Source organism: Gopherus evgoodei, chromosome 23 (genome assembly GCF_007399415.2).
Source record: "Gopherus evgoodei ecotype Sinaloan lineage chromosome 23, rGopEvg1_v1.p, whole genome shotgun sequence".
NCBI classification, from domain to species: Eukaryota; Metazoa; Chordata; order Testudines; family Testudinidae; genus Gopherus; species Gopherus evgoodei.
In genome coordinates, this window is record NC_044344.1 from 6,289,379 (window position 1) to 6,313,110 (window position 23,732).

General features: G+C 46.6%; 1 protein-coding gene across 4 annotated transcripts in view; it reads right to left on the bottom strand.

Annotated features, from left to right (window-relative positions):
* Positions 1-4,615: 4,615 nt before the first annotated feature.
* Positions 4,616-23,732, bottom strand: part of LOC115639057 (beta-1,4 N-acetylgalactosaminyltransferase 2-like) — a 33,879-nt gene continuing 14,762 nt past the window's right edge. For all 4 annotated transcript variants that reach the window (XM_030541366.1, XM_030541369.1, XM_030541367.1 and 1 more), the window contains 9 exons: positions 20,292-20,429; positions 17,050-17,156; positions 16,153-16,190; positions 14,385-14,565; positions 13,709-13,795; positions 12,824-13,011; positions 10,942-11,082; positions 9,295-9,514; positions 4,616-5,955 (listed from right to left, as the gene is read on the bottom strand). In XM_030541366.1, the coding sequence (XP_030397226.1) occupies positions 5,744-5,955; positions 9,295-9,514; positions 10,942-11,082; positions 12,824-13,011; positions 13,709-13,795; positions 14,385-14,565; positions 16,153-16,190; positions 17,050-17,156; positions 20,292-20,429 (1,312 nt within the window). In that variant the 3' untranslated portion in view covers positions 4,616-5,743. The remainder of the gene's footprint in view (positions 5,956-9,294; positions 9,515-10,941; positions 11,083-12,823; positions 13,012-13,708; positions 13,796-14,384; positions 14,566-16,152; positions 16,191-17,049; positions 17,157-20,291; positions 20,430-23,732) is intronic.

The following is a 23,732-nucleotide window of genomic DNA, read 5'->3' on the forward strand; positions in this document are numbered from 1 at the left end:
GAAAGCTTAGAGAAGGGTCTCCCCTCCATCCTCCACAGTGGTAGGTTTCCTGGAGGGAGAAGGAGTGGTTGGGTAGTTTACTACCTCTCCCGAGTCACTGTGGGATCTTCTTGCTGGTGAAGCAGGAGAACAGATGATGGCTCCTCCTTTTCCACTACTGGCGTCTCATTTCTAGGAGTCTGACTAAGAAGCCTGCTTTGGTGCAATGGGAGCCTCTCTGGCGGGCGATGATTATCCCATCACCGTAAAATAGACACCAGTCAACGTAGGTCAGATCCCACCAACCTCATGGAGATTTTCCCCCTGGGCACTCTCACGAACCTCTGAAATCCAGTGCTGTGGCGGTTAAGACAAACCCAGCAGCTGATCCTTTGGCTCCTGCAGCATCAGAGGTAGGGCTCAGGCTCTCCTCTGAAGGAATACTGGGAAGGAGGGAGAAAGTGCCACCCCTCCCCTCCCTAGAAGAGACCTGGTAAGAGAAGGTGGAGTAGCCTGCTGAGTCAAAACGACACAGCAGGTTTGTGGGAGCCAGGGCCTGGGAAGGGTAGGACATACCAGCTGTGGTGCCACCTGGGCCCCTGAGGTTCAGCTAAACATCTGGCTGGGAGGGTGATAATCAGAACCCTTTAAAAGTCAGCCCATCCCTAATTTAAATATGCATTTGAACCCTGCTGCTTTATTGTACATTACAGAATTTTTTAAATATTTGTTCAAGATTATTACCTCTCGGACATGCGGTCCGTTTGTGACACGGCAGGAGCGGCGGCGGGCAAAGCTGGGCCGCTTTCAAAGCTGGCCTGTGGGAGGGGAGAAAAAGCCTGACGTTGTCTCACCACAGAGGTGATTGTCCCCATTCCCAAAGGCAGCAGGTAGGGTGTAAACTGTGCAGTGTATCAGTTAAAGGAGCGGAGATCTTCAGCGGTGAATGATTAAAGGGATGGTGTCAGGTGAACACAGGCCCACACTGTTGGTTTTATGACCCAAAAAGCAATATTTGGCCAAACTAGAACTGTTCCCACCGATACAAATTTCTGCTGGAATCTTTAATTTAAAAAAGTATTTAATCACTTGAAAACAGCACCAAGCGTGCTGATGGGGAAAGAACTGAAAACTTAAATTGATTCTAAACAGCAGCCAAACAGACCACAGTGCAAAAAGTAAATCTTTAATGAAATGCAAATTAGATTCTTAGCTGAAATCGCTTTAGATTTAACATCTTGGGAAATGAATAGGACTACACAGCCTATTAATCAGGGCAGAGCTGGTCTTTACAAAATTATTTAGTGTGTGTTAAGAGTTAAGGAAATTATGCTTTTTTAAAGATGCACCCAATTCATCCCAAACTGAAATCCACTGGCTTTAAGGATGAATTTCTCACCCACTAAAAAAATGCAATCTGGCACTGTCCCTTTAATCAGATCCATTCCGGTGAACTACAAAACCTAGTTTCACTCCACATTGATTAAACCCACTCCTCCCCCAGGTGAAGCCCCCAGCTATTCCTTGAACAGCCAGTGCCCATGGAGTACGTTAGCTTCACTGCATGTCAAACAAGGGGACATGACCTTATATATAACCAATTCATTTTTGTTTATCTACCTCTTAGTGACAATAGAATAAAATAGGTAGTGGCAACTCCACATGCTGTAGTGTAGAGGAAAAAATTACTCTCTTTTTCCAAAGAAAAAATGTTCTTTTAAAAAAAAAATAGAATTTATGGGCTTTCTTTTCATTTTAATGTGTTCATTAGTTGTAAAAGTTCCAAACTTCAACAGTGCTAAATTGTTCAGTTGTGACTAATTTTTTTTAAAATGCTCAATATTCCATTACTTTTTTTCTTTTTAACTTTGATATTTACTTCTGTCAGCCATACAACTTCTCTCAGCTCCTCTGTCTCAGCGGACGCTTTGGTTGTGTGATGACTGGTCACTTTTGCATAGGCTGGCATTCAGTTGCCATTCGGACCACATTGCTTGTGGCGACACCTTTGCACCCCAGATGGTGTCCCTTTGAAGCGGGGAAGTATTTTTAGGTGGTGTGAAATCTGGATGGTTCGCCTTTACCAGTGCTCAGCGTGTGTTAATGATAAAGCAGTCAGGGCTGGATTATAAAAGTAACAACCAGACAGGAATGGCTTGTGTGACTAAAGTGACTTCTTACATGATCATCTGAAGCTTAGGACAGTTCAATACACAGATGTGCAGATAGAGAGGTAGAACTAATCCATATTGCAGTTATCCTGGTTTTGAAATCCCCAGTCAGCTGCCATGTTGTTCTGTACTCCCTCATTCCTGATACTGGGAGACATGGGGAGTAGCTAGTCCACCTGATTGAGTTCTTCAAACAGGTGTGTGGAACAAAGTGCTGCTCCCCACCCCACCCCACCCCCGTCACCGATCCAATGCAATTTCAGACTATCCATCGAAAAGTTGTACTTGACTGTAATGATATTTTTCCTCCCTTCGGTTGATTGTTTATTTTCTCTCCCTTCCCCTACTGCTCCATGTTCTTTACCTTGTACTTTTATGAGGCAGGTTAGTTGGCTCAGATCTGGAGTTGTGATTGTGGATGGACGCGGGCTCCATTTTTCTTCCAGCTAGGTTTTGCCACAAACCGCTTTACTCCACTGTTTCATTTTTAAAAATAAAGCAAAAAAAAAAAGTTATACTGCACCTGTGTGTGTTTATCTCCATTCTCAGGAGAAACAAAGAGGTCAGCGATGCTGAGGAGTGGATGGGTGGGTGCTGCTATGACTCCAAGCATGGACTTAACAGACCTGCATGCCTCACACTATCACAGATGCCTCACTGGACTCTCTGCAGTGTTACAGCTTTGTTACTGAATACAGTTTACTCCCGATTCGCTGAACAGCATGGGGAATCCGGATTTGATTTGGCCCCTTGCGAACTGGGATAATTGAGCTGGCAAGTGTCATTGAGCAGCCTTCCACATGGCGGCCTCCTTGCAGTCCAGGCCAGCGGGTCTCTGCTCTGCCCCACTCACTCACTCCCATGACAGTGGGGCTGCAGAGGGTTCCCGATTCCTGTAGGGGCAAGATGCAGGACAGAACAGAACCCCCTGGCCAGTACTCCGCTGTGTCAGGCCTGCACCATGCACCTGCAGGAGTCGGCCCCACTCACTCGTCCCTGCACTGTAACAGCGGGGCTGCGGGGGATCCCTGCACTATGGCAGGAGCCATTAAGCAGCAACATGGCCTCCCTCACAGCTGGGAGCACAGCTGCATCCTCCTCCAAGCCCTGCCCAGGGGTCTCTTCTCTATTATCTGCACCTCTGGATTTTCCTTGTCCTCCTGCATGAGAGACGAGGAAGGGATTTAGCTAATGCAGAGGTTCAGATCACAGGGTTTTGGGAACAAACACTCTCAGAACAAAAATTTTGCAGAGACTCCAGGGCAGTGCCTAGCAACCTGAAGGGCCAGTCAGAGCTGGATTTCCAGGTGCTACTGCAGTACAAAGAGAGAAGTGGCTAGTGATTTTGAGGGCCTGCTGTGGAAGGCATCTTCAAGGGAGCTGGTTTTCAGAAAGCGCCGAGCACCCACTCTCTAATAAGTGGGGCCTTTAGAAATGGAGTCTTCACTGGGTCACCCAAAGTCATGTCACTTTTCAAAACCCTTGGTGTTACTTTGTATTCCAAGAACATTAGTGCTGGCAAAAATTCAGACACTCATGGTCACCGAAGTGCTTACTCAGTAATGCTGCCTATCTCCTCCACCTGGATTGTAAGCTCTGTAGGCAGAGATGGTCTCACACCATGCATCTGTACAGAGGCTAGCAAAACGTGGCCCTAAATCTGTGATCTCGGTGGGAGCTTCGAGGTGCTCCAGTAATAAAGTGAATCCGAGGAACTGACTGTGGCAGCCATTCAAGTTTAAAAACTGGAGCAAGTATGTACAGGGTTTCTCCCTATCCATATTAACTTAGTGCTTTGTATTCTGCTGCCACAACTAAAGTTGTCTTTAGAATCATGAGGTATCATTATGCACCTCAACTGTATTTCACACCCGGACTCTCAGACAGCAGTAAGGGCTGGCTTTCAAGCAGGGCCCTTTTCTTTTTGTGGTAGCTTTTAAAGCACCCATCTTAAATATTTTTAAGAAGAACACTGCAGCAATGAGAATACACAATCTCTTACCTAATTATAAAAGGATAGTAAGTGTACTAGAAAATCCCTTTAATCACCATAATGTAGAAAGCTCTGAGTGTCACCCCTGGGGGACACAGTGCACTAAGGGTATGGTTATGCTACCCCCTAGATCAGCAGGTAACAATCTATCAGGGATCAATTTCTTGCTTGTAGTGTAGACACGATAAATCGATCCCCAATCGCTCTCCTGTCAACTGCTGAACTCCAGCAGTGCAAGAGGCAGAAGCACAGTCGATGAGGGAGCTGCAGCGGTCGATCCAGCACCACGAGGATGTGAAGTAAGTAATTTTAATTTGATCTAAGATATGTCTACTTCAGCTACACTATTCTCGTAGCTGCCCCCCCCCACCCCACCGCCCAAGCGTAGATCAGGGTAAGAATTTCAGCTCTTGCATGAATGGATAGAAGGACTTTTCAGAACCATGAGGAAACTTCTCTTTTTAAGTCAATGTTCAACTCAAATAAAGTATTTTAATTATCCACATCACAGTAGTGTAAAGGAACCCCGATCACGGTGGGTGCTGTTCAATCATAACAGAGATAGCCCCTGCCCAAACGACCTCACAGGCTACAAGACACCCAGAGAGGAGCTAACAAAACAGCTGAGCAAAACTCAAAGCTAGGTCATTTGCCTACCCAATGTCAGAACATTTCATACCAAGGCCCAGTTCTCTCATCTCGTCAGAAGTATGGGGCCTTGATGTATTAGACCCATGGTCTGCTTGAGGCATTTACTTCTTGGTGGAGATTAGCATCCAGGTCCCACCACTGTGGTAATGGTGGGTTTTTTTTGATGTTGTGGTTAGCTGCCCACTAGGAACTGAACTCCACCATTTCACATAGGCCACGAGCTAGCAGATGAAAAGAACTCGGGTCACATGAACGTGGACCGCATTCAGGCAGGACAGTTAGGAGAGTTTGCATTTTCCTCCTGTTAAGTGAAAGCTTTTTAACTAAGCCAGGTGTCCAACATTCCCATTCTGGTCCTTAAGTAAGGAGTAACCATAAGAAATTCTCAACAAATATTGCATAGACAACATACTAACTCCATTTAGGATATACCAAGCTCTTCAGTCTAAACATGAAAATCATTGTGCTTTTGGCACTCAACTTGAGAACAAACGTTCCAGTTACTCCTCCAAGGACATCAGACAGTCTGTGCATCCCTGATAATCCATTCAAATGCAGGGAGGATGTGGAGTGCTACCTGATCAAACCAGTAGCAATTCCACCCCACCCACCTTCACTCTGCACTGGCTGGAAAGGACACAGTGCAGGACCACGAAGAATCTTGCTCAGTAGTAGCCAAGCCGCCTCACCCTATGAGGAAACAACATTGCAAGGCTTGTAGCAGGACCCGAGTGCAGATAACACACGACTGCATTGTCCATTTAAAGTTTGGGCCAAGCGATTCTAGAATCCCAAATTCAGCCCATTAAAAAGTTTATAGAAAGGTAGGTGCAAAAGGAAGGCATCCAGTGTGGCTCAAATAAGGCAATTAGGCTGAAGCCCAGAGCATACACCTGCCATGGGTATCAGGGAGTTTACCATAGAAATTGAAAACGGCAGGGTAAAAGGGTTATCTTGTTGAGTAGCATTTCAGTTGGTTTTTGAAGTAATGCAAAGATAGTTTAAATTGGACCTGTGCTTGGGTGTTGGTCCGGAACCTGTTATACTGGTCTTCTACCTTAGTCAGGTTGGGCTCAGATGAGGGATTATGTGCTTGGTGACCAATAGAAACATGACTGCAGGAACCGACAAGCAAGATGCCCACTCCATCCATGAAAAATTCTGGGGGGAAAAAAAATTAAAAAGCAAAGTTAAGTGACTCTGCATTTCCCAAAGAATGGCTGTGAAATTATTTTACAAGGCTCTGTATGGTCCACTCAGGATTGAATCACTTCTCCATGTTAAGGAATTGAACCCCGGGTTCTCAGAGTCTAAAACCAAGATGCTACGGCTTGGCCTAGAGAACCAGCTCCATTCACTTGTGGACACTAGCAGAATCGAATCTCTGTGGGTATGTGTACACTGCAGTCAAGGTGTGACGGCAGCATGGAAAGCCAAACCTGTGCTAGCATGGCTAGAAATAGCAGTGTCAGACACAGCAACTCAGGCTGTACTAACACCCCAGGGTATGTCCTCATGACGGTAGCCTGTGCTGAAGCCTGTGCCACCACCTATGCCTGTATGCAGCTATTCTGAGCCCTGCTAGTGTGAGTATGTCTAAAATCACCTCAAAGTGTAGTGCAGATGCCCGCTGTGGAGTCTAGCCACAGCGTTAACATGGATGATACTAATCTTTTGTGGCGTTTCCCTGTTTTAACTGCAAATGTTTCATAGTATTCTAAGAGATGAATCGTGGCATGGTGGGGGAGGGTCACCAACTCTGGGTGCATTCCTTTGGAGGGTCACTGCTGCCTTCATTAGGACCCCCTTGGTTTGCCCCTGGTCAGGGCAGTTCTTTGATTATGAACTTTGGTGGAGTCTGGAAGCGTGCCTGTCTCTGAGCTGTGCTCAGGGAGGCAGCCTGAAGCTAGTTTAATAGCCTAGTCATTAAACATAATTTAGCCTATTTTAAGTTTAATAATTAAATGTTTTAAGAAAATCAGGAGCAGCTGCTAATTCTTTATTTCAAACATCCATTTAGTTTAGCTGTGAAACAGGGTGTCCTGGGGAGACCTGGCCCTTTAAGGGGACTACCTAGGGCTGGGCTTTGGGGCAGATGAAAGGAAGTCTGCTGGGTCCAGTTAAGGAACAAAGGACAGAGGAAGGGGTTCACCCCATCCCCTAGCCAGACAGATAGGCCTAGTTAGAGCACCTCCACTAGGGGCAAAGACCAGATGCCTTAAGGCTGCGGTCTCAAACTCCCGGCCCGTGGGCCATCTGTGGGGCTCCAGCAGTTTTGGGGCCGAGTCTCTCCCTTGGCCCCACCTCCCACCCTGGGCGCTCCCCCACTCAGGATGCCCAGCAGTGCAGCGGAGCTGAGCGGCGTCTGCCTGCTTGCTCCAGTGGCTGCCGGCTTCTCCCTGTTGCCCCAGGGTGGGGCTGTGCCTCCGCACACTGGCCCCGCCCCGAGCGCCCCTGGACACTGCAGCGGAAGTGCCTGGGGACAGAAGTGTGCAGAAGCCCCCCGGCCTACCCTGCCTTGGAGCCCCAGGTAAGCACCGCACCCCTGACTTCCTCCCAGAGCTTGCATACCCTACCCACATTCCCCGAGCCCCCAAACTCCCTTCCAGAGTCTGCACCCCCTCCCCACACCCACAGCTCCCAAATTCCATCCCAGAGCCTGCACCAGACCCCCTCCCACATGCAACCTCTCAACCCTTCTGCACCCAAACTCCCTCCAAGAGCCTGCATCCCAATCCCCTACCCCAGAGCTCCCCCCCCCCCGCCCCAACTACATCTCAGAGCCTTAGGCCGGTGAGGGGGAGAGGTTTTGGGGGGGAGGGGGGGCAGGTTCTGGGCAGCATGAGTGACATTGGCCTGCTGGGAGGATTTGAGGACTGGCCCTGGCCCTAAGATAAACTGAGTTTTAGACCCCTGCCTTAAGGGATGCCAGGCAGCAGTATCTGAGCCCAGCAAGAGCCTGAAACAGCTGTGGAGAGGGAGAAGGGCTTGTTTTGATTTTACGCTGACGTTTTAACTGTGATGATTTAATAAAATCAGATCCCAAGATCGAGTGGTGGGTCTGGGTGGTTTGAGAACCAAAAGGAGAACCTAAGGCACCAGTAACGTCCAGCACTGGCTTGGATGGATCAGGCTTTTAAGCCTAAATGGCAGTGGATTGTACCACTTTATGCAGAGCGCATGAGAGCCACAGCTGCTGTCACTCAGCATTGCTTCGCTGGTTTCAGTAGAGCCACACCAGTTTACATCACCCGAGGGCGGGTCCTAGGGGAGGCACTCTCAACTGTATTTGATCCATGAACAGTCACAAAGCTAATGGGTTAACAAACACAGTGAGCCGTGCTATGCAAGGCTTATGGGCCTGATCCTCTATTGCCCCACATCTTGGGTCACAATTTACACCCGTGCAATTAACGGCCAGATTAGCATAGTAGCATTTGACTTGGTACTGGTGCAAGTGATGTCACGATGCAAGGAGGCAAAGGACAATTACCTTCATGCAGCAGCACCAAGACAGCAATTCTGCTTTCCTGACAGTACAGCTCTTTGCCTCTCTAGTGCTGATCTCAGCCCCCCACCAGCTACCTTGTGTAAAGTTACTCTGGAGAAATGATTTTCTCTAACCCCAAAATAATCTGAGGGCTTTGTTTTTTTTTCAAAAATGAGCCAACTTCCCTCTGGCCTGCACAGTGAGGAGTCATTTGTACCCATGCACAAGTTCGGTGGGTTTTTTTTTCAACACACTAGAAAAAGTAGAAACTTGCTAGGATCATCTGGGGGTATCTGTCACTTAATTCCCTGCTCTGCAGGAGCCTTGGGCATTAATGCACCTCAGCCCCTCCTGTTCTCCACCTGTGACACAACAGGGATGGTCTAGACAGTATTTGGTCCTGCCATGAGGGCAGGGGACTAGACTCGATGACCTCTTGAGGCCCCTTCCAGTCCTAGAGTCTATGAGTCTCTTGAGGGCTGGAATACTTGGTCCAATTCTGATGATTTGGCTTGCTGTGCCCGTGGTGTTGGTGACCTGTGATAAACTAGTTTGACCTCCTGTATATGGGATGACTCCATTCTAGCCTTACATTTTATGAAATCTTTTCATCTGAAAAGGTTTAACAAAAAGTGACTTCGAATGATGCATTTCTTTTAATGTGTCGGGGTTTTTAAAATCAGGTTTTATCATATTTGGAAATTTTCTGGGTTTTTTGCCCACCAACTGTCTAATTGCACAAACTGAAAGACCCTTGCCCAGTCCCTGCCCCTTCCCTGAGGCCACACCCATGTCCTGCCCCTTTTCCAACACCCTGCCCCCTACTCACTCCATCCTCCCTCCCTCTGTCGCTCACTCTCTCCCACCCTCACTCACTTTCACCAGGCTGGGTAGGGGTGCGGGCTCTAATCTACCAGGCCCCTGGGCAATTTCCCCCTTTGTCCCCCACGTCGGCGGCCCTGCTGAGAGCTTGCTTACCCACACTCTGAGAAAGAGAGCGTGTGGCTTACCTGAGTGAGCAACTCTTTGCAGAAGAGGGTCGTAGCCGACGTGTCTGCTTTTGTCTGTATGGGCCAGGTAGAAGTTGACCACGCCACTGGTGACCACGCAATTAGGGAACCCTTCCAACTTGTGGAAGGAGCCGTATCTCAAATGCAGACAGCCGCTGTCGTCACCCTGCTCATACAGCAGCTGAAAACTGTAGGTGTTCCCATTCACGCTGCCTCCAACCTGGAGAGCAAGACCATCACCCACATTTTTCAGTTACTGCTTTTCATCTCCTGGCAGACTCAAAGCCCGGGCTAACAGCCGTTGACATCAACAAGAGCCCTTCCATTGACTGGTCCAACCTCCTGAAGTCTCATTGTTACTGTTCTGCTACAGGAGTGTTGTTTCCACTCATGTGGTGTAGGTGTTGGTGAAAGCTTCTGGATTGGGACCACTAGAGAGACCAACATTCTGGCCCCAGATCAGACACAGTATATGCAGAAGCAGGACAATCCTCCCTCCCACCTGACTGAGAGACACACCATGGAGCCTTGTCTCTATGGTACATTCTTTCATTGGCCCTACTGACAACACAGCCGATAGGCGGCCAATAAATACCAGGTGTGTGTGTGCAACACAGTAGTTTGTTTACTGGGAAATGCACTGAGATCTACTCTTTCACACAGGGCACCAAACAGCTCTCATTGCAAACTTGTTACCCTTCACCAAGAACTTGGGTTGGATTAGAAAGCCTATAACTTCTGGTCATGTTATCTGTTCCATAAATCCTCTCAACCGTCCACTCTCTCAGGTCAACTGTCACAGCCTAAGGTGTAGAAACATTTTCCAGAAACTCTAAAAAAAAAACCTCTGAATCAAGAAAATACTCAATGGGATCAAAAACAGCTTCAACTGGCTTAAAAACAAACAAACATTCTTGCTGCCCTAAGGTAAGTATTCTTTCTCGAGTTACGATCGAAGGTGAATGGGTGGTGAGGGAAGATTGTGATCCAGATCGGAGCTGTTTTTCCAAAACTGGCCAAGGAGAGTCCTGCTCTTGGCACAAACTGATGCCACTTTTCAAGAGGAGGATTTCTAGTGTTTGAACAAAACCAGGAATCTCATTGCAGAAGAAGTGAGCTTAGTGATCAGGAACCAATTGCATCAAACAATTGCCTGCTATGAAGTGGTATTGAAACAAAATGCAGAAAAGAGGCAGATACCCAGAACTAAGTAGTAAATATCCAGGATCAAATGGTTGTGCCCATTTTAAATTGGTGCATTTTTTGATAAGATGAAACCAATCTAATGCATGAAGAAAGCCAAGTAACATAGATGAGAAACAAACACACACCATCCTCAAAGAATATTTTGCCAGATAGCACTAACCTCTGGTGTGGTCACAGTCAATCTAAAAATCCATACAAGATTTTCCCCATCATTTGAAAGCAAGTATTTTATTACAATAATGAAGATTTCTGGCATAATCTGATAAGCAGAAGACAAAAACAGGTCTGCAGAGGAATACATTTTGAGAGATGGAAGCAATATTCCTTTTCCCTACTGACTAACAGCCCGATTTTCAGAGGCTCAGCACCCATTGTGACACTTGCACTCTTTCAAAAAGCCTGGAACATTTTCCAAGGGAACAATTTATTTGCATTCCTTACCATATCCAAGTTTGTTCTCTCCAGCACGTCCAATAGCTTCTCAATTTTGGTGTTTTCGGTGAATAAGTAGTCATCGTCGACCCAGAGATAGTACTTGGTTGTGACCTGAGATATTGCAAGATTCCTTCCTGCAAACCAACCCTGGTAAACAGGAATCCCCAAGACACAGAAGGGTAGGGTCAGAACAGCTGTATATATATGCAAACATACACACAAAAAGCTGCTTCGCTCTGTGCAAATCCCTTTTATCCAGAAACTATTCTGAAAAGGAGGGTCATCTGAACTAGGGAATGAGAACAAAACAGGACATCTTTGCAACAAGGAGTGACTTTATAGTAACACAATCACTTGCCCATGTGATAGAAGAACCAGTATATAAGGATACTTAAGCACTGGAAGTACTTACCTAAGGAGGTTGTGGAACCCCCATCTTTGAAAGTTTTTAAGAACAGTTTGGACAAACCCCTGGAAGGTAGGGTCTAGGTACATTTAGCCTTGCCTCAGTGCCTGGGGTGGACTAGATGACCTCTTGAGGTCCCTACCAGCCCTACATTTTTACAATTGTAGGATTTTAATTTACTAGATTAGGTGATTTTTCTACAGGAGACTTCAGTCTCCATCCTATAACATCTCTGTATTTGTATAATTCCCAGGGCTCTTCACGTTCCTTATGGAGCCTCAAGATTCCCTCATTGTCTCTCCTCCTCCTACCCCCACGTCACAGCAAGTCCACTGCTGGCCAAGGACTGGATGGAACGGCCTCCAAAGCTTGTTAATGAGCATGAAGGAAATCACTTTTGAGCAACATTGCGGCATGCCCTGTCCCACGCTGCCAGCCAAGGGGGGTATGGAGGACAGACAGGAGCCTTAAACATTCAACTTTGATCTTTCATCGTGCAGTACAGGCCAGTGAACCCGTGTAACTATTTTTACAAAGCTTGAATAGTTACACAGCAAGATGCTCCATTCACAAAATGTGCTGGACACCCACCATTCCCACTTATGTCTGTGAATGCTCAAGATGTGGCCAAAATTTTTCTATAGTCAACATAGGGTTGACTAAATCCATGAAGATTAATGGGTTGGTAAACCACTAGAAACTGGATTAAGACCATCAACTCATCTCATACTCTACTAGAGTAGCTTAAGTTAAAATTGTTGTGGTACTGGTGGTAAAGCCCATACACTAAAATGGAGAATTAAGTCTCCTTTGTCCTAGCTATCCTAGGTAAGCAGCCATGGTGCAAGGTCACAGCACAATAATTGGATACAAATTTGAACTGGTGGCCTACAGGTGAAAGATTCTGTACAACACAAACAATCCCATGAACCATTCCACTCCATTTCTTTGGGGGGATGGAACTGGGCACATAAGTCTTAAGTGTCCTTAGCAGACAGTGTGGTCTTGTGGATGAGGCACGGGGCTGAGAGTGGGCCTCAGGAAACATGGATTCTATTCCTGGCTCTGCTGGGTCACCTTCCCTTCTCTGTGCTTCCATTTCCCCTCCCACCTTTTGTCTGGATTATCTACTTCGACGGTGAGCTGTTTGGGGCAAGGACTATCTCTTATTATGTGTCCGTAGAGCTCCCAGCACAACAGGGCCCTAGTCTCCGCTGGGGGCTGCATATACTACCATAATCCAAATGCTAATAAGAGATGGTATTTTCAAGAGTGCCCAAGTGTTTTAGGAACATAAATCCCATTTACTTTCATTAGGATTTGTGCTCCTAAATCACTTAGGAGCTTTAAAAAAATGCCATCTAATAAGGTGTGTTATTTAGGATGTGGCCTCTCACCAACGAACAAGCCTGCGTGTCACAGAAAGATGGAGGACCTAGGCTGAGACCTGGCTACATAACCAGTCCTGTGCAAGAGTCAGACCTTTCCAAAAGGCATGATGTAATGCTCAACATTCTCTTCGATGATCTTCTCCGGGACTTCGCTGTCATCGGCGACGATGATTTTTATGTCAGGGTAGTACTGTCGGATGCTCTTGATGAGGCGCCGAAGTTTGTGATAGCGCAAGAAAGTCTTCGTCGTGATAGTCACCAGGGAGCTGATCTTCCTATCTGTAACCGTAAAACGGGGAAGTGACAAAGGCTGGTAACATTTTATTGCAGTTCTTTGCTTTTACTCACCATTCCTGAAAGATCTTACCTGCAGGAGGAAGGTGGGCATGTAGTTAGCAGAGCGAACTAGATCACAACCACTGGGTTCTCTTCCTAGCACTGCCACAGACCACGGGGAAGAGCAACAGTGCTAGGTCAGCAACCGTTGGACTCTGAACAAATCATCCTAAGTTTCCCTATCTGTAAAAGGGAGGGAGGGATCTGAGGCATCCCATGGGTTAGCTAATATTTGTGAAGTGCACTGAGATCCTCAAATGGAAGGCAGTACACTAAGCGTTGTCGAAGCCAATCCAAGGTTTTTCCGGAATTAGAATGTTTAAAAAGGTCCGTTCATTCAGGGCTTTTCAGTGGACAAAGCTTTGGAAGAACCCAACTGGCCACTAAACATTAACTATGATGCTGACGTGTTTAGTCCTTGTCAATTTTACATAAGTTTTTGAATGGAGAGGCATCAGGAGACTAGAAACAGACTTTAGAAGCCCAGCATCAGGCCTAAAAGAGTAACTAACTTCTACCACAGTAAAGTCTGGAGTAAGGATTTACCATCAGCCATTGTCAGCTTGCTGGAGTCACTCTCTGACAGCCCCTTAAAAGGGCAAAAGGGGTTTCCTACAGGGAGGCACTCTGGAACACTTACCTGCTCCAGGATCAATTAGCTTTGGAAGGCTGGGCTGTCGGATGATCACAGGAAACTGAGCGACATGATCTCTGCTCTCAAAACTCACTTGGAAAACAAGAAAAGCAGAAGAGGAAAGTTGCATCACTCATAAGCCTTCTAGTGTTCTGGAGATCTTTGAGGACGCAGTGAAAACCTCCACCTCTCTTGATGGGAAATCCATTTGTTCCCTGGCAATGTTTTAGGCTGCAATAGATAAAAGTGGATCCCCTGATTTTAATAGTGTTAAATGACCTTCCAGCCTTGGTGATGAAAAATGGACATGTGGGAAGCCCAGAAAAAGAAAAAAAAAAGAGTTCTGACTCAAGGAACTGGATACATTTTTTTTGCCAACTACTGCGAAGTCTCCTGGTTTGGCAGTCTTGCTTCACCTAATGTGTAATTTGAAGCCGAAGCCTGAAGCCCCGATTCACTAGGAAGCCAGGCATTGAAGGGAGCTCACCAATACGCCAAAACTTTGGAAGAGCAGCTATGGAGGATCGTGGCATCCTGCATCTATTTCTCTGCTCATGCTGTGTTAAATAATGGGTCTTTCAGAAAGATTCCTGCCAGGAGGTAAAGTTAGTTTAGCAGATGCTTGAAAGTGGCCTAGTAACTGCCAAGGATGGGATGAAGAAATTGTCCAGTCGATACTCACTCATATCTACTGCAGTGAGCTGGTAGACCACACTGGTGTATGTGACATGCTCAAGGATGAAATTCAGCAGCTCCACATCTGAGGTCAAGATGAGCAGCTCTTTCTTGCCCCGTCCTCTCACAACATCATCAGAGACATTAGCAAGCGTATTGAGGGTTCCCAGAGATGCTCGCAGGATCACCTGCGTTAAGTGCCAGGTGGAAATCTTAGGCATCGTGGTAAAATCACAAGGCTTCCCCTCTCCTCCCTCCCTAATCTGGGTTGATCACATGGCCATCTCTTTCAGAACTGTCTCATTTGAAGGAAGAGAAAGGAGATCTGACCCCACCACTGTCACCGCCCCCCCCCCTCGGTTTCACTAAAAAGACAACATCCCTGTGGAGGTCAATAAAACAGCCACCTCCTGGCTCCCAATGTACAAGGTGGTTCTCTGGCTTCAGAAAAAGTTTTTAAATACAAATTTGAACATGCTTTTAAAATGTGAACTGGGTGGGAAGAAAAAAAAATAGGTCTTGACTGTATAAGGGACTAGCCCATGAAGTGGAATATTAAATCTGTGAGATTATAAAGAATTCCTTCCTTAGCTAGGCACAGCAATGCGGTCCACTGAAAAGGACACAGGAGACCTAAATTCGATTCCTGGCTCTGGTAATCTTGGGCAAGTGACTCTCTCTCTCTCTGCTCCTCTGTTTTCCTTCCTTGGTGTCTATGAGAGTGTGTTGGGGCAGGGACTGTCTAACTAAGGGCTGGTCTATATTAGTTAAGGGTGTGGGTTTTTTTGCTGACATAGTTATGGTTTCAGGGTACCATATATTGGTGGAGCTGGAATACCCTGTACTGCCAGAAGCACTTTTATAGCAGTATAGCTACATCTGCACTAGGGGGAGTTGCTGCTTTAACTATGCCAGCATAGAGCGGCAAAACTTGAAGTGCACATGACAGACTTCTGCCAGTGCTCCTGTGTCAGCCAGGGGCATGAAAAGCTGGGATCCCTGACCAACAGAGCTATGCCAGCAAAAGCCCCTAGCATAGAAGCAGTTATACCATGGCATGCCCAACTTTGCCATACAGCTTGTTTTGCTCAGATGTATGAGATAAGTTAAATCAGTAACATCACAGGTTTGCTGGCATAGCTATGTCTGCACTAGGACCAACTTGCCAGTATGCCTTACCATTAGACCTATATGGGTAGACCATTCCTAGTATAGACACGGCCTGAGCGTAGACCAGCCCTTTGTATTTGTATAGTGCCTGGTACAGTGGGGCCCTGATCTTTGTAAGATCTCTAAGGATTTATCTATGTCTACACTGCAGCTGAGAAGATGCCTCCCAGCCCATGTCGATAGACTCATACTAGCTTCCCTTGAGCTAGCGCACTAAAGGTAGAAGTGTGGTATGTTGTGGCACAGGTGGCAACTCAGGTAGGCTTCTTGAGTCCAAGCCTGCCTGCTCCCCACCCACTCAAGTTGGAGCTCAGCTGACTAGCCTGAGCCACCATCTATCCTGCAATGTCCACACTGCTACTTCTAGCACCCTAACTCCAGTAAAGCTAGTGAGAGAGTCTATCTGGGATGGGAGTGTAGACATACACTAATGCTACTATAGTACTACAAGGCTGGGAAATCAAGCCCACTTTGGTAATAAGAGGAAAACCTCATGAGAAATGTAAAACTAATGCCCCTTTCCTTCAGAGAGATCTCAAAGCATCTTACACACTTGCCAAGGTAACCCTGAACTACAAATTTCCCTGCAACATCCTGAAAGATACCTTGTACTTTTCTTCAGTCACTCCATGCAAACCAAGCCCTTGAAGAACAAAAGGAAACATATGTAAGGGACAGTAAGTAACAAGTCTAAAACCAACATTTTTACTCAAGCGATTATTGTTCCCTTACAAGACTCCTGTCAGCCCATCTGAAATGGGATCACAGAGCTGGATACAAATAGAACATCAGCTCTTCTCTATGCATTTTTCCACTTCAATTTTATCCTGGAAGAAATCTACAATGTCAGCAGTATTTTTGCACTGGGGCAACTCTAAAGATTTAGGGCTAGATCTTCAACAAGCGTAAGCCAGGGAAGTCAATGGAGCGACACTGATTTACACAGCTAGAGAGCCAGCCTTTAGGTTTCCACCACTCCCTGCACCTTATAAAAGCGAAAGGTCAATAATTTTGCCAGATTCCAACATCTGAAGCAATTAAAATCAGTGGGGAGATGAATTTAAAACCAACTACCACAGAACTCTTCAGGAACAATTTTGCATTCAGATGGAGGAGCTGATCTGCGCTTTGATGAAAAATGAGTTGAGAGAGATTTATTCTGAAATGCAGATGGGATCTTTACTGTTTCAGCCCTTTTCATAATTGTTTTTTAAAATGCTCTGTATACAGTGACATGTGGTTATTATTTGAAGAACCCATCCCAGACATTTTGTGCACTCTACTGGAATGAAATCAGATCTCTGGGTGTCAGGGAATGGATTTTGAATTCAGCAGTTTTGTATGAAGGGTTTAGGTCTTCATTGCATCTGTATTGGACTTGGCTTACTCTGAAGAACAAAGCACCTCTATTTCATATAGAGTATGTACCAGAGACAAGGTCTTAGATTCCGCTGGAAGTTGAGCCCATGAGCAGGCTAGGAAAAGGCACAGAACAAGTATACCTGGAATCATAATCGTGTGTAGCGGCATCACCTCTACTCCTTGAATAGGATAGCTTAATGGCACGTTTGGTTTGGCTATTATTAAATCTTGAGTCATCGAGGGGTATCTGGAACAAATGCCAGTAGAACAGGGTCAGCGTTGGGAGGATAAGGGATTGTGAAAATTGTGTTACTCACTCAATTTCTGTTTTAGTGTTCTTTCTTTCTACCAACATCCCCTATTTGTCTGTTGGCTGTTTGCGGCTGGCATTGCAAAAGAAACAGTCTCCCAGTGGAGCACCAAATGAAGCAACCAGAGTTTCAGGATACATAGAGTGTACGACTTGGGTGCTGAACATTTGTGAAAAATCTCTCTTGTATTTCAGTGGCTAAGCGGCAGCAGAATTGTTTGGAAAAACCTGACCCATAGATTACAACGGGGTAGGAAACCTGCGGCATGCAAGCTGATTTTCAGTGGCACTCTCACTGCCCGGGTCCTGGCCACCGGTCCAGAGGGGAGGGGGGTGTCCACATTTTAATTTAATTTTAAATGAAGTTTCTTTAACATTTTAAAAACCTTATTTAATTTATATACAACAATAGTTTAGTTATTATTTTATAGTCTTACAGAAAGATCTTCTAAAAATGTTAAAATGTACTACCAGCATGCAAAACCTTAAATTAAGGGGAATAAATGAAGATTCAGCACACCACTTCGGAAAAGTTGCTGACCCCTGGATTACAAGGTCTCTGAGCCGGGACTGTCTTCTTTGTACAAAACAGGATCCTGATCCTTCATCGAGGTTCCTAGGTGCTACTAGGTCTACTCTTATGGTGGCATGTAGAGTCAGACACTGTATTGTATGCCCAAGAAGCATAGGTATAAATAGCCATGTAGATGGTGAGGCACTGCCTCAGCAAGTAGAGAAACGCCAGAACTCTAGGCTATACGCCCTACACAGCTCTGCATCCCCACACAGTAACTCTGACAGCTGAATCACTATTTTTAGGAATGTAGTGTTGTGACGCCTCCCCCTTCCAGAGCCTTTCACTGCCGTGTGTAGCTACACACAGCAGAATGGATTCAGTCCATGTTTCACTGCAGATACACATACCCTATCTGCCACCACCAGCGTAGACAAGACCCAAGAGACACAGATACATGGAAATCAGAGAAAGATGTACTCGCTCTCACAAAGAGAGAGGGATATAGGGTAGGTGGTGGTGGTTTAGGATGGTATAATGATCCTCATTTATGGTCAGGTGGGGAGCATGGCCACAACCCCTGACTGCCAAAGGGGTTGTGGGGAGATGAGCCTGGGCCCTCCCACTCCACGGGGCTCAGACCAATGGTCTGGCAACCAAGGCTGCTTAAGGCTGTCCTCCGTGGGCCTCTTCTTCTCATCCCTGTTGGTCCCTCCCCCCCACTCCTGTTACTCCAAGGCTTTCCCCTGTTGGGAAAGTCCAAACCAAAATAAGTAAGAGGAAGTTACCATGTCCAGGGTCCACAGGCAGGGGAGAGAGGCATATTTCCCTCTCTGGTTGTCTCTAGGAGTGTGTCCTACCTTCCCTCAGGGAGGGCCCCTTTGGGCAGCTGCATCAGACCTTTAGGCTTCCCTCTGCTCTATACTGCTGGAGCTATGGGCTGCAGGTCTGCTTAGCTCCAGCTCTCTGCCACCCAAAGGAGCTAATCCCCTGTGTTTTTAAATTCCTTCAGCAGATGTCACATTTGCTGCGGGCGGGGCGAGGTGGGGCAGGGCAGGGCTGGCTAAAGCCAAAATAATCCCTTAATCCATTGTTGCCCACTGTGGGATTTGTACACCCCATCACCAATGGTAATAGCTGAAAGGATCATTTCTGCTTTCCTCCACAGCTGTTTCTTCTACCTCAACCCAACTCCAAGGCTCCAGTTCATGAGACTTTTCCATGTGAACTTAGTGTCAGGGAAAGATGCAGGCTTGACAGGTCAAGAGACAGGAGGGTCCCTAGGCACAGACTGGGTACAGCACAGGCAATGACAATGCAAACTTCCTCCCTGACTAACTTCTAGCATTCCTCTGTCCTGATGTGAGCCAATCACCTTTGAGTCAGAGGAGTTCTGTCTCCAGGACCCATAGTGGGCCATGGGCAGCCATATTTTGCTATGTGAATGGAACAGGCCACCACTTTATACACAGTGGCTGAGATTTTCTTTCCCCCAAAGCTACTTAAGGGTTTGAAAAATCTCAGCCAGTAGCCATTGGCTATCAAACATACTGCCTTGGGCTGGATTTGGATAGCAACCTAGACATGATAGGTGAATAAGTATTCAGTACATATCTGATGTTCTACAGATGACTCAAACCTGTTCTCATTGAGGCTAGTGGCAAAACAGCCAGAGGACCAGGATCCAGCTCAATGGATGATGTTCAGAACTAACCCACCCACCCAATATCTTAAAGCAAGCTGAACAGCCCAGCTTGATTGAGAATTTGTGCCTTAGCAACTCAAAACGATACCTCAGAGGGTAAACATACAGGGGAAATGACAACTTATTTAAGTAACCTGTTGGCAAGATGTTTGGTTGCAACAACAGTGACTTCAGGCTTTTCCAGGAGATTAAATGGGCATTTTAGCAGTTGAAGTTTTATACCCATTTGTGTCACTTGGCTTCACACAGAGAATGGGCATATTAGCTACTAATAATCCTCCCTAGAGTCCACGCCCTAGTGCTCAGCTGTTGTCTTTATTTTTCCTTTGACTTTTTTTTAATGTTTTGTAAGTTTAGTTTCTTGGCTCTCATCTGTTCTTTACAGCACAGACACTTCTTTGACGGTGCCACCCTTTGCATAAGTTTTCTAGCTGGCTACCTCCAAGAGGAACCTTACTGTCAAAACTGATAACTGCCCTGGTATTACAGAACCCCTCTCTCTAGAAGGTGAGTATTGCAGTCCTCAGTAAGGTCAGCCCTTCAAAAGCATACAGTGCTCCAGAGGGGATGGCTGCCGTGAACGCAATGTAAGGCTACACAAAAGGCCACTTAGAAGCAGCAACAGTCCCTGAACTCTGTCAGCCCAGTCCCCCACCGTGTTAGTCTGACATATCCTGAAATTCACTGACTCTGGCTATTTGTGGATGTCAGTAGACCTAGAACTAGACTCAACAAGATACTAGGAGATGCACTGACAGGGAAAAGGGCTAATAGGTGCATCCTCAGTGTGACAGCAGTAGAGGTCAATGGGTGAGCAGGAATGAACAAGTCTGCAGAGAAGGAGCCAATTTACCTTTTCTGATAGTGCTCAAACTCCTTCTGTCGCCTCTCTTTAATTGAGGCAAGGTCTTTCTTATCGATATAATCTTCCATCTGGTAGACGTGCACATGGTCGGCTTTGGTGCACTCGCACCGATTCTTTGGAGCTAGCCTGAATAGAAAGAAAAAACCAGAAGGCTCAGCTCCTGCAAGGACACTGGGAGAATCTGCTGTTTTGTGACCCTCTTAAAAGAATATGCATATAGCCAAGCTTGGTGGGTTAGTCCCATATCTATATGGGGCGTGTCTATATATATTAATGATATGGGCCTAACTCACCAACCATGGACATGAAACCCATGTTTCAAATGCACACTGGCAATGTTCTGATCTCAGCTGGACGCTACCTTCCCAGCACTGAGGGATGTTCAGCTCTGGCAGGGAACATCGTGACTTAGCCAGAGCTACGACGCGAATAGGATCCCCTCCTGCCTTGGCAGGTGAATGTCGCTTCCTTTGTAAGAAAGTTGGGTTGGACTGTAGGACATTTGGGTCAGATTTTCAGCTGGTGTAACTGCACAAAGCCACTGACGCCAGCTGAGAAACTGGTCCTTTATTACATATAGAGCCCAGAAAGCTGTAGCTCAAGTTAAGGGCCCGTAGCAGGATGCTGGTGCAAAAGCACCTAATCAGCCCCTGCACGGTCAGCTCCAATCAGGGGAAACAGACTGGGGCTGATGGAAAAGGCCTGATGCCGGCCTGAGGATTGGCACCACCTGCTGGCCTGACAAGCCAAGAGCTATAAAGGCTGGGAGGGAGACAGAAGGCAGGGGGCAGCCAGGGAGAAGTCAGTCAGTGAGCTGGAGGCCTAACTGAAGGCTGATTCTGCCTGTAAGGGAGATAACCAAACCTATAAAGCTGTATATAGATGGACACTAGTGGTGGAACAACAATAAGTGAAGACCTGGGTGTTGCACAACCCTGAAGCCTCTCTGAGCCTTATTGGGGAGGGCAAGAGGGCCCCAGGAAGGGGGGTGGGTTGTTACAGGACCATAAAACAACAAAACCAAGCCACCCTCTGCCCCCTCCATCATTCTGAATACCAGAGCCAACTTTTGGGATAGAGAACCAGTGGCCGTGCCCCACCTCCTTTCCAAACTGAGAAGGAGAGAACCCTAATAAATACTGAACTGGGTGTCAGGAGATCCAGGTTCTATTCCTAGACCTGCCACAGGCTCTCTGCGATCTCAGAAAAGTCACCTAATCTGTCTTGCTGGATGCCTCCTCCCCATGCAGAAGGGAGCAATGTTGCAAGATTCCACTCCCTGGTGGAGGAGAGAGTTTCTGGTAATGACAGACTGGGGCCATCTTCCCAGCACCTAGGAGAGGTGACCACCGCCCTCCTGTCCAGCATGCAGAAGGGATAGGGACAGAACACAAGGAGGAGGGAAGCAACAAACCCACTTAAAATCCAGAACAGAGAGGGAAAGAGCCCCCTCTCATCCCAGAAACTGGGTCAAGTCAAATTCAACCCTCTCTCTCTCTCTAACCACCACCAGCCCAAACAGCAAAACAAGCAACCACATGGACATGTGCCTCAGGGATTATGGGAAAAACTGGACACTTGATGGAGATTGAGAGACACCCGGCTTCATTGTCTCCCTGCAAGAACGGGTGTCAAGAAACAATAAATCCCAGCAAGCTGTTAGCAATAAAGCCCCAGCAAGCTGCCCAGCTGCCTCTTTTCCATTGTCAGAGGTGAACAGAGACAATAGGGGAACTACATGCACTTGGGTTTGCATGGAGGGGCTGGTGTCTGAGCTTCCTCTTTCTGGGAACAGATCTATTTGCAGGTCCCTTGGCTGGCAGACTTGATAGCCCTTAGGGAGCTCTTGGAGTCCACTGAGAAGTTGCAAGACCAGCTTTGTTGGTTGGAGGTGAGCAAGTTGACCCTCAGCAATAAATACCTGTTCTATGGCTGACTCCACAGCCTACTTCTTCTTCCCCCACCTCCTCCAGATATTGTAACCTGCCTCCCATTCCACTTCATTGCCCCCAGAACCCTCCTGCTACATCACATTCCCTGCTACACCAACCCCATGCAAGCACTGCGTGCTACACCCACTTAATCACTCTTGTGGGTGTGGAAGCTCTTTGTATACAGGAATTTAGAGAAACAAGGTGGGTGAGGTAATAGCTTTCACCAGATGAAAGATTCCCCAACAGAAGTTGGTCCAGTAAAATATATTACACCTCATCAACCTTGTCTCACTAATATCCTGAGACTAACACCCCTACACTGACTGTGCACACTAGAAAGGTATTTGACAACAACGATGTAGTGGCAAGTTTGAATGTGCAGGTACATTACACCTAACCATCAGCATAAATGAAAGCCAAGCCACCCCACTGAGGTCCAGTAGCAGAATTCTGGTATTTTAATCTTGGTGGCTTCCTACAAGTCCAATGCTTAAAGACAAATTAAGCCTCAGTTAGGGGGGAAAGTGCCATGGTATTTTTGTAAGAAAGAAGGGGTTTGCCTAGACTATCCTTGGGCAAAAACAAAACAAAACACCACTCTCTCCTCCCCTTACTCGTGTAGCGTGCTGTTCCCTTCCACCCCAGAAGTGGCTGCATTTCACTACTGCTGCATTCATAGGATCTAGAGTGCTTTTCAAGCTCTATTGCATGATAAAGATGGGTGTTGCATAAACCTACTTCTTCTGCTCATCTAAGTCTGCTTCTTGTCTATTGCTGTTCACGGACTGTCTCCCAGTCCTGCTCTGCTGCCTGCTTTGCAAGCCAACTCATTTCACTCTGTCCTTCATATGGTCCCTCTCTCCTTCCTAAATTTACACTTCCCTTGGGTGTGTCTCCCCTCTACCTTTGTAGGTGTGTTCTTTTTGCTGATACTCAGCACAGAAGCCAGGTGGGATGGGAAAACACACACACAGAGACTGAAGCCTTTCTGCGTACCACTTTCTCAGCCTCTGCTGTGCAGTGCAGCTTGGTACAAATAGTTGACGGTTGTGCTCAGACATTTTATAGGGTTTGCACCCCTCTTGCTGTACTTGGGTAATGCAATTACCTGGCACTTCTGCTGAGTGTATTGCTGATTGTTTGCTTAACTTTTATGGGGCAGAGTCAGTGCTTTGCAGCACAAATCGCTGAGAGAGTAAGAAGGCAGGAATTGAACTGGGAGGGTACACGGTTATTCAGCAAATTGGTACTTTTATTGGATGGGGCCATCCTGTGCTCCAGAGTTGGAGCTTTTGTTTTAAAAGAAGAAAAAAAAAAGAGTGTCACCATTACAAAGATAAACTGCTAATGGTGGAGAAGCACAGAGTCATGTGGCGTGGTCTCCTGCATCTGCAGGCAGCCCGAGAGAATAGTTCTGAGAAAATTGCCCCTACAGGGTCAGCACAACTGAAAATAGAAGCCTAATAATTGCAAGTTTAGTGTCAGCATCAGTAAC